Raw genomic sequence first — 15643 nt, forward strand, 5'->3', positions numbered from 1 at the left:
AACAAAAATTTAATATTAACAATATTATTAAGACCTTATCAATAGTAAATAAATTTGTAGTTGTCTTTATAAGTAAATATTTCGTTTATTAACTAAATCGGAATACGCCTTCGAAGAAATGAAGGGACACGCGCGTGCGTCGCGCTGTCATTGCGTTGACAGCATCTTTGCTGATGTTCTACGCAGAATCATGGATTAAATAAATCCATCCTCTTAGATGAAAAGCCACTATTAAACAGACAGGATCAGTAGTTATTACTGTATTAATTAATATAAAGCGCTGTAATAGATTCCATCGTAATGACTTTTCTTAATCTATTAAAGTACTTTAAATTAGGTACATATGTTTTCTATATTTCATTGTAAATAAACAGGGGAAGTGGAAAACATACCTATACATCTTCACACCAGGTCCCTTACGAAGAAACACGCCTATTTATATTTGTTCCTAAAAACATTCCTTCGGTGCTTTTTATTCAGCAACTGGCGGTTATTTTGTCTTGTCAGAGTTAATATAGTAAAACAATGTTTGAACATAAACCATCTCTTTCCCCGCAGTTGGCTCATCAGTCGGCCAACAAATTAGTCGGTGTCACTACAATAATATACAATAAGGAGCATATACAGCGCTTCGCAGGCCACGGGCCGTCGCATAAATCGCTCAACACTGCCGAGTAATGTTTTGTATGGAGATTTCTTTCGACAGTACACTGCCTGCCGTGTAGTGGCCTTTATCTAGTCTTAAATTAATGTTTGAAATTGATAAACGTTAGTTCTTTTTCAAGCCGCCGCCAACGTACCGGTTTCCTCTCGATTGTTTTACTACTCTATTATGAAGTACCTCGTCGATCTTATTTACAGCAGTTGTTTGTCGTTTAATGATTATATCTATATCATATTGTCTGTACATACAGTAACTATATCTCTATCCAGTCCCACACAGTTCATACGTTCATAACCAAATTGCCTAGTAGGTATTATGATATCATGATCTATTCCTGGCCTATTGTGGCGTACATTTACATCCATGTTAACCTCGGGGTCTTTATACTCTTTATACCTACATATCTGTACAATTTCTTTGGTACACAGTACTAAACGGAGTACTCAGTACATTTATTATTTTCCATAGCGTGATGTATCTCGATTTCTTTTGTATTTAATACCCTTGTTACAGATTCACCGCAAATGGTCTTTTTAAAACAACGTAGGTATGTTTTACTGTTACAACAATGGGCATATCCAGCAGACAGTATAAATCAACGTTCGTGCGAAAACTACCAAATGTTGCAAAACGTTTGCGTGCATAGTCCACAAGGTCAACTTGCATTGAAATGAGAGCAAAAAAACGTATTTGTGTTATTGTACCATTGTGTGACCGAAAGTTTGAAAAGGCTTTCTTTTGGTTGTCACAGCAATTAATGTACTAATGGATTTTGTGCGAAATCTGGCCATAAATACTTTTGCTCTCTTTTAAAGTGATAATGAGAGTATTTCATGGTAAAGAGGTTTGGTAAAAATTTGCATGGGCAGACCCACCAAGCAGGTAGTGTCTCGTAATCGGACGATTTGTCTTATTGTCGGAGATGTGGTTTGTTTGTGCGCAGTGACCGACTGTGCTCGAGATAAAAGTAATAAATTACGAGAAACGGAAGGTGTTTGTAATGGCCGCCGCCAGAGGTGTGGCTCGCAACAATGTCACTTTGGTGCAGTCTCGCTAATTCCTCTTAAAGTCACCCACAAACAGGCCGTCAACCAATAATTAATTGAACAGTGTTTTAAGGAAATGCATGCAATTTTTTTTTGTATTAAAGGTTTATTTATTTCTTTATATCGTCAACTAAGTAGAGAATTTAATAATAACTTTATTAGCATTATACAGAGTTCAAAAGGTGAATTGTACAGTGCAAGAGATATTAAATAAAATTATATATCCAATGAATTGGCTAACATAGTTACAGTAAACTAGAACCATTTTATGATATGTAAAATAATAACTAAATATTTATTTTTATTTACATTTTATTAAATCATTTAAAAGCAATAAATATATTCAATTTTATTGATAAATTATAAAAAAGGCAGCAATAAATAATAGTTTTGTAATTTTTTCTACGCAACTCAGAATGGCAAACAAGCTGACAACCCACTAGAAGAAAAGTGGTAACCGTCGCCTATAAACATGAATAGTACCATAAATATAACAGAGTATACTGTGTCGGCCATGATACCCTTCAAGCATTGTCATTTCAGAAAACTAAGGTGTTATGCCTTTGCATCCTATAATGTCATTGTCATATCCTACTATTAAATCTAAACACAGCCATGCAAATACAACCATTTCACGACAGAAACACGAATGGGATAGAAATATTCGTGCACTTTTGTACAAAGTCTCCTTCTGGTAAAAATATTAAAACAATAATACATTTATAGTAAAGCTAATGCATTCAACGATAATCTTAAATGAATACAAGTTAAATTTGATGTTCTTTAGTCGTCGTCATATAAGCCGTTATCTGTCCACTGTTGAATATGGCATCCCCGTATTGAGTGGTTTTACCCGTAGTTGCCACGATCGGCAGGCGGGTTGGTAACCGCAATTAGGGTTTGGTGATGTTAGTTATCCCTCGACTTTTAAGTTCCTTAGTTGCTTCTTACGACACCCACTGGAAAGGAAGGAGGCGGCCCATTCTATACCGGGACCACACAGCGATTCTTTTATGTTACTCCCTAATCTAAACTTTTTGCAAGTACTCGCAAAGTTAATTGAACAAAATGTATAATGTCTAATGTTAAATGGATATTTGTGATGTCTGCCTGTGTACCTACTGTGCATTTCTTTATAACAAATCTCTATATAATTTACGATAAAAAAAAAATTAAACAAACAAGCGTTATAAACCATTAATTTCTATTTAACTATACAAACCCACGCACAAATAAATTAAAATAACACGATTACATACGAAATATAATTTCTATAACTACACGTATTAATGAACGATTTCCGAACGTTGAGTTAAGTTATAAATAAAAGTTGTACCTATCCAAAGACTTGTTCGGTCAGATTTATTATGAAATTAATATTCAATTAGCTTTCCGCACATGATGCGATGTGTTGGGCGTATGTATTATTAAAATAAATTTATGGCATCATTTACTGGACGATATTTTTTAAATTATTACCGGTTCCACAGCGACCGTGGTAATAATTGCACTTCGATCAATTTTGAGGAAGCAACAGTAGATACTGTATTATCTGTATACGCCTATAAAAAAGTTTGTAATTCAAAGGATTTATATTATACTAGCTTTTACTCGCGACTTTGTCTTAGTGATCATGACATGTTTATTAACTGAGAAAAAAGTAGCCTGTATCCACTTCATCCTATATAGTACGTGTATTCTAAATATACCGTAATATACTAATACCATATATAATAATACCAGAAGAGGACTTTGTACAATCGTTTGCTTAGGCACTTTTATCCCATTCGTGTTTCTACCGTAAAGCAGTTGTGTTTGCATGGCTGTGTTTCGGTTTAAAGGGTGGGATATGGCAGTGAATTTATGGGGTACAGAGGAATAACACCCGAGTCCACAGAAATGGCAGCGTATGGGGGGTACCATGGGCGAAACAGTATACTCTGTTATGTCCATAGTAGTGCTCATGTCTATAGGCGACGGTTACCACTTTCCATCAGGTGGGTGACGACCCATGGCTAACAAGCTCGTCAGCTTGTTAGCCATTCTAAATTACATATAAAAAACCTATTTTATTTAGTACTAAATTTTTTTCAAATTAAGAATTTGTTGCAAATAAAAAGAACAATACACTTCAATAACTAAAGTAGGTTTACGATCGGTTTGATGTTTTTATGAATAAGGGCGTTAGTTTTATTTAACTTACTTCCGTACTGTCAGTAAAATCTAGCTGTGCTCACGGTTAATACAAATAATAGTCTAAATTAAATAGATTGATAAAATATAATAGCTAGACTGGTATTCATGGCGGTTTTGTTTACTGACCAAAATATAAAGTATCCTTCACCATTCAATGGAGTACGTGTATATTAAATTTTATAGTATTTTTTTCATTATAAATTGATACAATACTTCAATAGCTAAAATAGGATCGTAGGATTAAGGAGAAGGAATAGGAGTAAGGGAATTATTTTATAGCAGTGTTGAGCATAAAGACATAATTAATCATATACATTAATTTCAATATTCATACAAAATTTAAAACTTTGTGTAACATTAAATAAAAAATATGTCATTCAAAACTATTTGTCGGCATACAATTAATGTATTTCAACCTAAATGTCTATAAATCAAATCATACGTTTAGAAGCAAGGTTTCCCTTCCTACGAGCAACTGATTACCGGTTTGGTACGTTCAAGCCAACCAACAGATAGATAGGTGATTAGTCTTCCAGATAAGAGATCTCGACTTGAACTATACTTAATACAATCAAATCGATATTATTGTCCTAGACAAATGTTTTGCTGTTTACATAGACAGAGTATCGAGGATAGAATATGAAGTTAATATAAATAACTAGCTACCTGACCCGGCTTTGGACAGGTAAATAGAATTTTCAAAAACAATATAACCAAACAATGTAATCTTTTCTCTTTATAATATTAGTAGAGATATCAGTTTGTGAACAATGTTTAACACTTTTAAGCAATTTCCAAAAGAAGGTGATTTTCGATTTGTCTAATATTTTTATGACTGTTACCCCATTATGTACACAATTCTAAGTTGATTTTGATAATTCTATTTGCAAGTTATTAATTTATTCTGTGTCGATTGGTGCTACTATTCTTTGTGATGTAAAAAAACTGCTTGTTGCGAAGTAATATTTACTTAAATACACAATGTTGTATTCTAAATTTAAATATTAAGTCCGATGTGTCTAGTAAATATTAATTTTTTTACCTTTCATACCAATTGAAGAATTTCTTTTAAAATAGGAACCATTCGTACTAATTTTGTTTACGTAAATGCCTATTATAATAAAATTATTACTATATTTATTATGTACACCTATTTGTATTTTATCTGTCATAAATTGACTATTTTTATATAATTATTAATAAGGAGAATATATAAGAAAACACAAAAATAAAGTTAAACTACAAACAGTGTTCTACTAGATAAATCACATATACTTGTATGTCAGATATAAAGATTACACTCATTAATTAAATTAATTTTCTCACGAATACGCAAACTACTCACACATAATATTTAAGATGAAGTAGACAGTGGGTTCATTGTTGTATAAAATAGAACGTACAATTCAAGATTGAGTCGGCACGACGGCATCGAAATAGACCATCGAAAAAGCTCCAATAAGAATTTATCAACGGCGCCGACTGAAACGCGCCGGTGCGCCCGCGCACTCAGATTTATTGCGTGTTATGTAAATGTGTACAAGATATTAGTGTCCTTAATATTTCCCCGTCGTGATTAGTGTTCACCACGAACGTGAGAAATTCACTCTTAATGCGATATGCTTCGTGCACTCAGCTTCCAATCGCGTAATCTTTTACAGAGCCAAGATACGCTAGGCAGTTGCATGTACGATGCGAGCTTCGATTGTTTTTAAAGGAAAATTTATCGATATCGCGCAACTGTTAAAGCTAATTATGGTAAGGCAGCGAGCCAAATCATAACCCGTGGCGACTAAGAGGCACTGACATTTAGAGTAACACAACACGATTCAGCGGGTTGGCTGATGACATAATTTGAAACATGCGTGTGCGCAGAGTGGCGGAGACATCATCGCTATATTTCATTGCGTCAAATTCTAGAGTCAGTTGGGTGTGATAAACTCAGAATTTCAAAAATAATAATCCAAATATTACAAAAATAAATAATAACCATCAAGATTCTATTCTAAATCTTTCTATCCAAGACTTTTTGGTAGTCATTTTATCGATGTTCTTTGGATATTATAATTATTTATTTTGATTAAAAAAGGCAGTGGAAATAATATCTTGATAAGAGAAAATAGATAAATGAAAAGTTACAAGAAGTGATGAGAAACTGGTTAAGATAATAACCTTAACAAGATACAATAAATATAAAAAAGAACAATAAAGCTGATTACAAATTCAAAACATGATCCTTTCAAAAAACATACCCTTCTGGACAACATTTAAAGTGATTACCTGTAGTTGATCGTGAATTAAGAGCCGATCTCGTTTTGTAATCTCCACTATCGAAATTACATAGTTGGTAAGAAATTACATAGTCTAAGTCTCCTATTAGGCTCGACAAGAATGTTCTGGCTATCAGTAAATAATTGTATATATCTACGCATAATGTAAATCATGGATTAAAATAGTACCTGTTCTTTCTGTGATGTAAATACAATGTTTAGTTTTATTATCTACAATACTGCCAATATATATACGGACAACTTGTCATTATAAATGTACCGTGGTGACAAAAGCATGACGTTGTTTATTCACAACGTTTGTAATTCATCAAAAAATTGATAGATATATAGCCTATAAAGGAAGATAAATTGCAGTTTGCACCTCGTTGATTAATGTCCTCTTTAATAGTGTTAAAGAAAATACTGGAAATTAGAGGTTACAAATATATTGATGTGCCGCAAAATGACAGCGTACGACAACAAGAGCAGGAAAGCCGGTCAAAATTCCACATGTCGGCCCACCTTGCGATCATCACTCAATTTAAAAACATATTTATGATAAGGTGCGCGAGCAACTTCTTTCTGGGTGCAGGTGATGGCGCTATTTTAATAAAAATATTTAATATTTAGAAAATCTTTTCATAATCACAATAATTTCCTTCATGATTACTTAGTCTATTGTACTGAATGTAGGCATTTTCTATAAACTACCACAAGGAACGATTAGATCCTTCATATCCACTAAATCGCTCACAGTCGTCACTCCAGCTATTGGAGTGTTCAATACTGCGTTTATTTATACATATGTTTCGATGACGGTTTAAATTATATATATATATATATATATATATATATATATATATAGTACCTATTTACCTAATTAATGCATAATACCTTTCTACTGTATTTATTTTGATTTGAAAAAGCTTAATAAGTGAGAATGAACACTACATTTTACAGTATTTTATTAGCACCTAATCTTGTAAATATATCACAAATAAATAGTTTCATCATAGTTCAATATGAATAAGGAAATAGTTGAATAGATATAATTATATTATCACCACCTTATCTTTCAACTTAAATAGCGGAACTTGGGTAAATGCCAGTGATGATCAGTTACAAACGCACTGTAAACCTTGATTCTTTATCATAAGTCAGTAATGTCATCAATTTGTGTGATTTATAATTGTTAGTTTCGGACTAGCATACATTAATGGCACAGAAGATGTTGAATTTAGAATAATAATATTCATATTAGTGTTGTCTATAATAAAGCCTCGAAAAATCTAATAATAATATGGTAGTAGCTAATGTTATTACCACAATATTATAGTATAATTATAAGATAACCAAAGTGATCCCGGCATAGAATAGGCCGCTCCATCCTTTCCCGTGGATGTCATAGGAGACAACTAAGGAAGCTTAATAATCGAGGGATAGGCAGCAGCGTCCCTCTTTAAACATCTCCAAAGCCTAACTGCGGTTGCCAACCCGTTTGCCAAGCGTGGTAATTGGCAAAACTCCCTCTTTGTTGGATGATGATGAACTAATGTTACATCTTGTGTTATAAAGAGAGATCCGTCTTTGAAGGTATGTTCACCATCATTTTAGAAACATAATTACGGGTCTCATCAAAATTATGATTTGCATATTGCAGGTAAACAGTTAATAAGGTAAAGATTTGATTCTCGATCGTACCAATACATATAAGAAATGAGCTTTTCCAATTTGATTTGTTTTCTTTTAGGTATACACATAAATAAAGTTACCTTAAGTCAATATTCGCCATCTTAATTTTGTAACATAGGTTTTTTGATTTCAGCATTATCCAATTTAGATATTTTAAAATTTTAAAGCTTTAAACAAAAAACCTGATTGGTAGTTCATCATCTTCCAGCTCTTATCCTAATTGTATAAAATTTGGGATCGGCGTTATGTTTTTATCCATATTACCCAAGGTTTGGTAGTTAAAATCGATAAAATTTACTAAACAGAAAATTTGAAATTTGGCACACAATTTCGTTATGAAACTTAAACATTCACGAAACTAAAAATATAAAAGAAACATCGAATGACACAATAATGTTTAAAGTTTTTATTTCAATTCCACTTTTCAAAATTCGTTACGTCGGTCATCCTGTCAGTATAAGCCAAACTGTAACATCATCAAAATGCGTCGCATTTGTAACCTGCGACCGCTGCAGACTTAAATATAAATAATTGACGAAATTCAAATGTGTATGAAAATATTAAAATGTAAAAGCTAGTGATAAATGGGTATATTGGTATGTATTCAATATTCCTGGATGACCTGTTTGACGATGCACCGACTGCTTCGTAATAGGCAGATGTTATACATACAGTGTCAGCCTAGACTCCATGGCAACTGGTTAAATTAACTTCATGATTGTATATCACCTTAACTGACTTTAACTGATGGCAAAATTTTCAAACTACTTTACGAAGAATAAATCTACGTTTTGCAATTAGATACTTCTCCAATTCTGACATGGGTTTGGTTCTGTTTTGGTCCTGTATAAATTTTGTTAAAATTGTAGTTTTTGTAGCACAATATCTTAAATTGGGGGGAAGGGATTGTTAGCAATGGAGTTTGACAGTCCCATTGCTAGCAATATGCCCTATCAGGTCAACCTCCACGTGGTTCCCCCTGGAAACCATCGTGAACAATTCTCGTTAAATTAGTCACGATGAGCTAACCTGACCTGTTTCATCCTCGTCTATCATCCTCACTGGTACCCCGCCGGTGTATACCGATAGCGCGGGTGAAGTTATTATTTCATTATCACCTAAAAAAAAATCTTAAATTATTAATTTAATTCAATAGAGTAGATTCTAACGATAGCGAGTATTTTCAACCAACTTCGAAAAGAAGGAAGTTCTCAGTTTAACCAAACTGACTTTTATTTATGTTTGTTGTGTCATAACGCTGCCGGTGCTAACTGATTTGCAATATTTTTTTTTTTTTATTTTAAAGGATATATTATACCTCAATAACTGTTTTTTTTTTTCACAATCGAAGTCAGTTTTTTTTTCTTTGGAACACAATCATGTTTTCGACCGTGAATTACTTTTTTTTTAATACGACATCAATTGTTTGATGGTAAACGACTACCATAACTTTTCGACTCACAATACAAATACATACTGATGCGTTGTAGAATCATGTTACATTCAAATCTTAATTATGTATACTATACATATAGGATTTATTTTATATTTCCTTTCTCTTACTAATTCTTTCTGATCACAGTTACTGTATCCAATAATTTAAGTTTTGTGTAGTAATAATATGCCTGATCCACATGGTAGTTAACGTTATCATATCAACCGTTCACTATTTACTGTTACTAAACATAGGTCTCCCCCTTAAGGAGGGCTTTTGCGAGTAGTTGCTTTGCTTGGCAGGCGGGATGGCAACAGCAGTTAGCATATGGTAATAATTTAAAAGAGACGCTGTTGCAAATCCCTTAACCATTAAGTTTTCTTAGTAGTCTCTTAAGACTAGAAAGGAAGGGGTGGCCTATTCTATGCCGGGACGCATACGGAAGCGTAGTAGTAGTTTTTAATGGTCCTCTTATTACTGAGAACTGTGACTTGTTGTTACATTCTCGTTCTTCCCGTTCCATTTGATTGATCTCGGATGGTAATCCGATGCCATGTGGAGTGCGATATACCAATATGAAATTCTCTTCGTAAAGAAGGACATTATGAGACTGTTGGTTCTTTATTGCACAAATTGATTGTATTTTATTTTCCAAGTTGTCGGTTTTGATTTATTGAAAAATCTTAGAAATTAACCGGTGAGATATCGTATGCTTACTTCCTCTTTCGTTCTTTACGTAATTTATATATTTTATTATAATATGATAAAACAATTACCCGCTACATAGCCGCAAAATAAAAAACTGTAGGTGACACTTTTATTACATGTATTCTGTTTTCATCTAGATACCATTATTCATGTTTCCTTTGATGTTTTATCGCTGAACATTTTTATGCTGGCATATACCAAGTCGTAAGCCGTTATTTAACTACCAATGCTGATGGAATGATAGACAAAAATATTCTGAATGGTAAAGTTTATTATTTTTCGTGTCCCTTCTTATATTTTGAGCGTAAAATTATATGTTAATCATATGCTTTTCAAAATTATGGACAATAATTATGAATAGCCCATAAATCTGTGTGTTAATGACTTCTAGCTTTTTGTTTTTCTTTATAAACGTAATGAAGGTAGAATAACAGGTTGTGGTAATGTGAGTTATTTTTCACTCTACATGTCCTCGTACAGTAGTCGTATCGTTCCAAAATCTTATCAAATGGAATCTTAATAATTCTTGGAAACCAACATAAATATAATGATATAGATTATGAGATATCTCTTATCATAAAATGTATTTATATATTAGATATCCTGACTTGAAAGACCAAAATTATGTGACCTAAAGACCCTTAGCTTTAAAAGAAATAGCTTTTCTTGTATCTTTAAGTTAATACCTGTCAACAAACCTCAGTCAGAAGGCTTTAGGGTTAGTATCGCGCACATATTCTGATGTTCTTTATTTTATTTTATTTTAATATTTTATCTGGAATCAATAGCTTATATCTAGAATAATTAAAAATATTATATTTACACCATACATTGACCAATTACATATTCCCAATTTATATACCAAACAATATTATGCTTATTTTTGGAGGGTAGGTTAAATTAAATAGAAAAAAAAACTATCTAAACGTTCATTGAGAACGGTAAAAGTTACGGTTTTATTATTAGGTTGGCCGTATTAGCAAATACATAATAATTATGGCAGCTACCCTCAAATACATAATAAATAAATATTTATCTACTCGGTATAGATAAATACTACCCATAAATAATCATTTTAGTAATCCAATATTCAAGCTTCTTCCTAAAAAAATAACTAATAATAAATATGTTTAAATAAGGCAGTTCCATCTAAAATATCCAGACACTGTCTGTTTTAGTTTTTAAATTTTAAGTCTCATCCATAGGCTAATGCGATGTCATTCGTTTAAAATTCGACCATGCAATATGTCTAGACTTAGGCAGACAGAATATCAATGGCCTGTGACCTAGAATTACATATTGATATTGAAAAGAATTGACTAACATAGCGTGCACTGGAATATACTTGATATTCTTATGTGAAATATAATACCCAATTTGATACTTGACGTAGAATCGAAATAAAAAAAAATTCAAATTGATTTCAATAACAATTTAACATTGTCATTATTCTACTTCATCTTCTTCATCATGAGCTTCCAGAAAGAAAAATATAGAACTACATTGAATAATGCATTTCTCTATTCTTCTTGTGTTTAGCTTAATAGTTTATATTTACACAAGATAATAATTTATAAAAGTCAAGTTTTTGAAAAAAGCAATAGTCGAGTTTCTTGTTCATTCTTATCAGCTAAAATTGCATTTCGAATGAGCAGTAAAATCGTAAAAAATCTATTCATAAATGCTCAAATTTAAGTTTACTTGAATAATAATATCTTTAATTTTTTTTTAAGATCAATTAGTTCTGGATGACTCACATTGCATTTTCTCGTACACTTCGATTTAATTTTTCATTTTTTCCTCAAATTTGCCATTCCTCAATTGTGATCACTTTATCGAATGCATATTAAATGAGAAGTATATGATCCGTCTAATCTAAATCTAAAATAAAGTTTAAATGTTATTTCTCAAAGGTACAAAGATTCCAGCTTTCTACATTAGATAAATATAGCTGAATAAAAAAGGGTAACGAAATTTGTGATTTCAAACTATAATAATTTCCTTCTTATATATATTTTCTCATTTAACCTTAAATTCATTATTAATTTACTAGTTCAAAATTGCTTACTAATTTTTCTTAATCTCTGATGCAAAAGGAAAAATATTAAAAAGACTTATTTAAATATTATATTTATTTACAACTAATATTCCAATGTATTTCAATACAAATATTTAAACCTTATACGGAACTAAGTACATACAAAATAAAATTTTATAATTATATTTGGAAACTTTTTATAAAAATATAATGTCTAGAAATTAGATTGCAATGGTAACAGGAAAATACCTAGGATGTCCAACTTGAATGGCTTAAATATGTTGTATTTTAATCAATTCATTTAGATATTTTAAATCTTCATTTTAAAAAAAAACGCAATTAATTTAATAAACCATGAATTCATTGTTCATTAATTGAATTTATAAACTTCAAATTAGAAATTTGATGTGACTATTTAATCAATATCACCATATTATTCGTAAATTCACATTGAAATTCAAATACAATCGTATTGCGTCCATTCGTTTCATTTCTGTACAAGGATTATGTTAAAATAATGCTGCCAGCCTGTTGTTTGTGCATCAAGCTGTCACTAACATTTCAATCGTGTAAGGTTTTTGCCGCAGACTCACTTGTTCCCTTGGTCCGTGCAACATCGAATATTTATATTCTCTTAAACATCTTTATTGACGCAGGCTTGACATAAGGGAAAGTATTGGACGCTTCAACTGAATATATTACTTTTTTATTTACCGTTGGATATCTTCGACTATTTTATCTCACAATGCATTGCCATTTCGTTATTCTATAATTCCGGTCAATAGAACTGAGTGAGACAATACATTCGTTTAATGTTATGAGTCTCATTAGTGGGCTGCTTAAAGAAATGTAATAAATGATACAGTTTAATTTGGTAGACAGAGTCGAGACAGGGCATGTATCGATCACCGTACAACTGGCGCGCGTCCAAACCGGACCAAGTGGTGGGTCGGACCGTCGACACGACGTGACAGGTGCGGCATGCAACCCATGACTTGAGTGTCGCTGCCATACCTCCTTTGATTCTGATATGCCTACTCTCTAGTACGCATGCCTGAGATACTTCACCAACGATATAACAAAATCTGAACATTACAAAGTTTATTTTGTCCCAAACTTTTTGATTTTCAAAGACTGGCTCGAGACTACACGTGTAAGAGCTGTAATTATATTAAGAAAAATGGTATAACTCGAACTAAATAACAATTCTTATTCTATCGATGTTAAGATTTCTATACAGTTACGGTTGAATCGAACGTGTTAGCCGCGAGCTGTATATCACAATCGAGCAAGCGTGGTACAACAGCGCGGCTCTATCGAGCCAACTATTCATTGGCGCTCAAACAAACATTCAGATCTATATATTATCGTTACTTCGAGTTTGTGACTAGAATAATACTCAATGCACCTATGTCGTGACACTGCACTCGATCATGTTATTTGTCACGTGTTAAATTTGGTTGTTTGTGGTTTCAGGTACAGTGAACGCGAATGGGGAGACAAAGCGTCAAAGGACGTCGTACACTCGGTATCAAACGCTGGAGCTGGAGAAGGAGTTCCACTTCAACCGATACCTGACACGGAGGAGACGGATCGAGATCGCGCACGCACTTTGTCTCACCGAACGCCAGATCAAGATTTGGTTCCAGAACAGGCGCATGAAGTGGAAGAAAGAGCACAAAATGGCATCGATGAACATTGTTCCCTACCATATGAATCCATATGGCCACCCATACCAGTTCGACCTTCACCCGAGCCAGTTCGCGCACCTCTCCGCATAGGATCAGTGGAATTTTTCGAACAGCGGATAACTGATTTATTAAACTAGACAGTCGACCGTATAGTACGGGGTTGCGTGTAACATAGACTTTTGATCAAAATGCTATGCTACAGCAACCAGACTGGATCAGTTATTCGCTGTTCGAAAAATTTATCTAGTACCTATAGCCTAATTCTGTTAACATTATTGTTGTGACATTTTAAAGTGATGATAAAGACATTGGTTCTGTGCTTCAAGACGTGAAATTGAGTGGTAACGAGCGAGCTACAATGGAGGAGCGTTAATTTAAGTGCGATATTCTTACAAATTCAACAGGTTTAAATTTAAATTAAGATGTCAATGACATTAAATTCGTCTAATGTCACCCTTGATCTAAAATATGATTAGATTTTGGGTACCTATAAGAAATTGGTTATTACTATGATTTATAATAATGTTTCATCATGATCTAAATATGATAAAACGTCGTTAAAATTTGAAGTAGAAAGAATTTTACCTAGTCATAAGCTGTAATTCGATTTTCATATTATACGTAAAAATGTAAGATATAAAAACAACTGAATACCGAATAGTGTATATTGTGATGGCTAGACTAAGTTAAAAATGTTGCAATAATGCAGCCCAACAAACATAAATCACACAAATTTTAAATATAATCAATTAGCCTTCACACGAAAAACAAATTCGGAGTTGTACAGGGATAGATTAAAACTTGGTGAATCCAAATCAACTATGTCTAAACAAAAAAAAAAGATGTATCAAAAATATATTTAGATCTGTCATACTATTGTATTCCTTTAATGATTATGAATTTGTCGCGTAATATTTAGGGAAGGCTTGTAAAAGAGCTGTGAACTTAACTAGCCGAAGTAAGCTCAGTAACTATAATAATAAACAAACTGTGAATAGTTAGATATTTCTTCTCATTGATGTAAATAATTTGTCGTTTAGTAGATACAATGAAAGTTTAATATATTTCAATATACTTCCCGAAGAACTGTTTTATGTTCCTGTTCTTAGTTGTAAATAATATATATTTATCATATGCTATAAATACAGTATGCGTAATGTAACATTAAGAATGCATTATATAAAATAGATATTTTTTTTTAAATTTCGACAAACGATACCAAGTAAATTTTCATGTGACTATACCTATGTACTTTAAATCTTTAATGTCGTATATTGTAAAATGTACTTAAAATATTCTTAGTAATTAATATATTTTTCTTTAAATTCTTCTAACAGGAAAAAACAATTATTAATTTTTACTTTTCTTTATTTCATATACGAATCGTGGCTTTTGATTTTGTTATCACATATTATTAGAATTGTCGTGGTCAACTGTGATATTTTGTTAAATTTTATTCTTAAGTGAAACAGCACAATTTAAGTTCATATTTCTTATCAAAAAGTATGTTTGTATTGCTTATTTTTGATTTACTTGACTGGTTCATTTGTTACTTTATTTATTGTTTGTAAATATTAGATACGTCACTTAGAATTAATTAATTAAATAATGTTCAAAAACATATTGCGTAAGAACTTCGCATAATTTATGTTGATAATGCTTCTGATGTTAATTTTCTGTGCAATAGGACGTGGCCTAATTTTTTGTCACTTTTCTTTTATCATTCAATTGTAAAAACTTTAGTTACGTTGTTTCTTTTTAACTAAATACTTATAAATATGTTTATCGTTCATTCCAATTTAAATGAGGACTATAGGAAAGTAGCAACTTGATCATTTAAATTATTGTATTGTATTAATAAATTGTATTAAATTTGAAAAATTGATGAAGATGATAAAATAAA

At 32.0% G+C, this 15643-nt stretch overlaps 1 protein-coding gene across 1 annotated transcript in view; it reads left to right on the plus strand.

The window, feature by feature from the left end:
* The window catches only part of LOC113518750 (homeotic protein Sex combs reduced), a 51903-nt gene extending 36260 nt beyond the window's left edge, over nucleotides 1-15643 (plus strand). Inside the window, exon 3 of the mRNA XM_026903720.3 lies at nucleotides 13526-15643. Coding sequence (XP_026759521.1) covers nucleotides 13526-13830 — 305 coding nt within the window. The 3' untranslated portion in view covers nucleotides 13831-15643. The remainder of the gene's footprint in view (nucleotides 1-13525) is intronic.

This window comes from Galleria mellonella, unplaced genomic scaffold, assembly GCF_026898425.1.
Source record: "Galleria mellonella isolate WM207_F2 unplaced genomic scaffold, CSIRO_AGI_GalMel_v1 utg159, whole genome shotgun sequence".
Classification (NCBI taxonomy): Eukaryota; Metazoa; Arthropoda; class Insecta; order Lepidoptera; family Pyralidae; genus Galleria; species Galleria mellonella.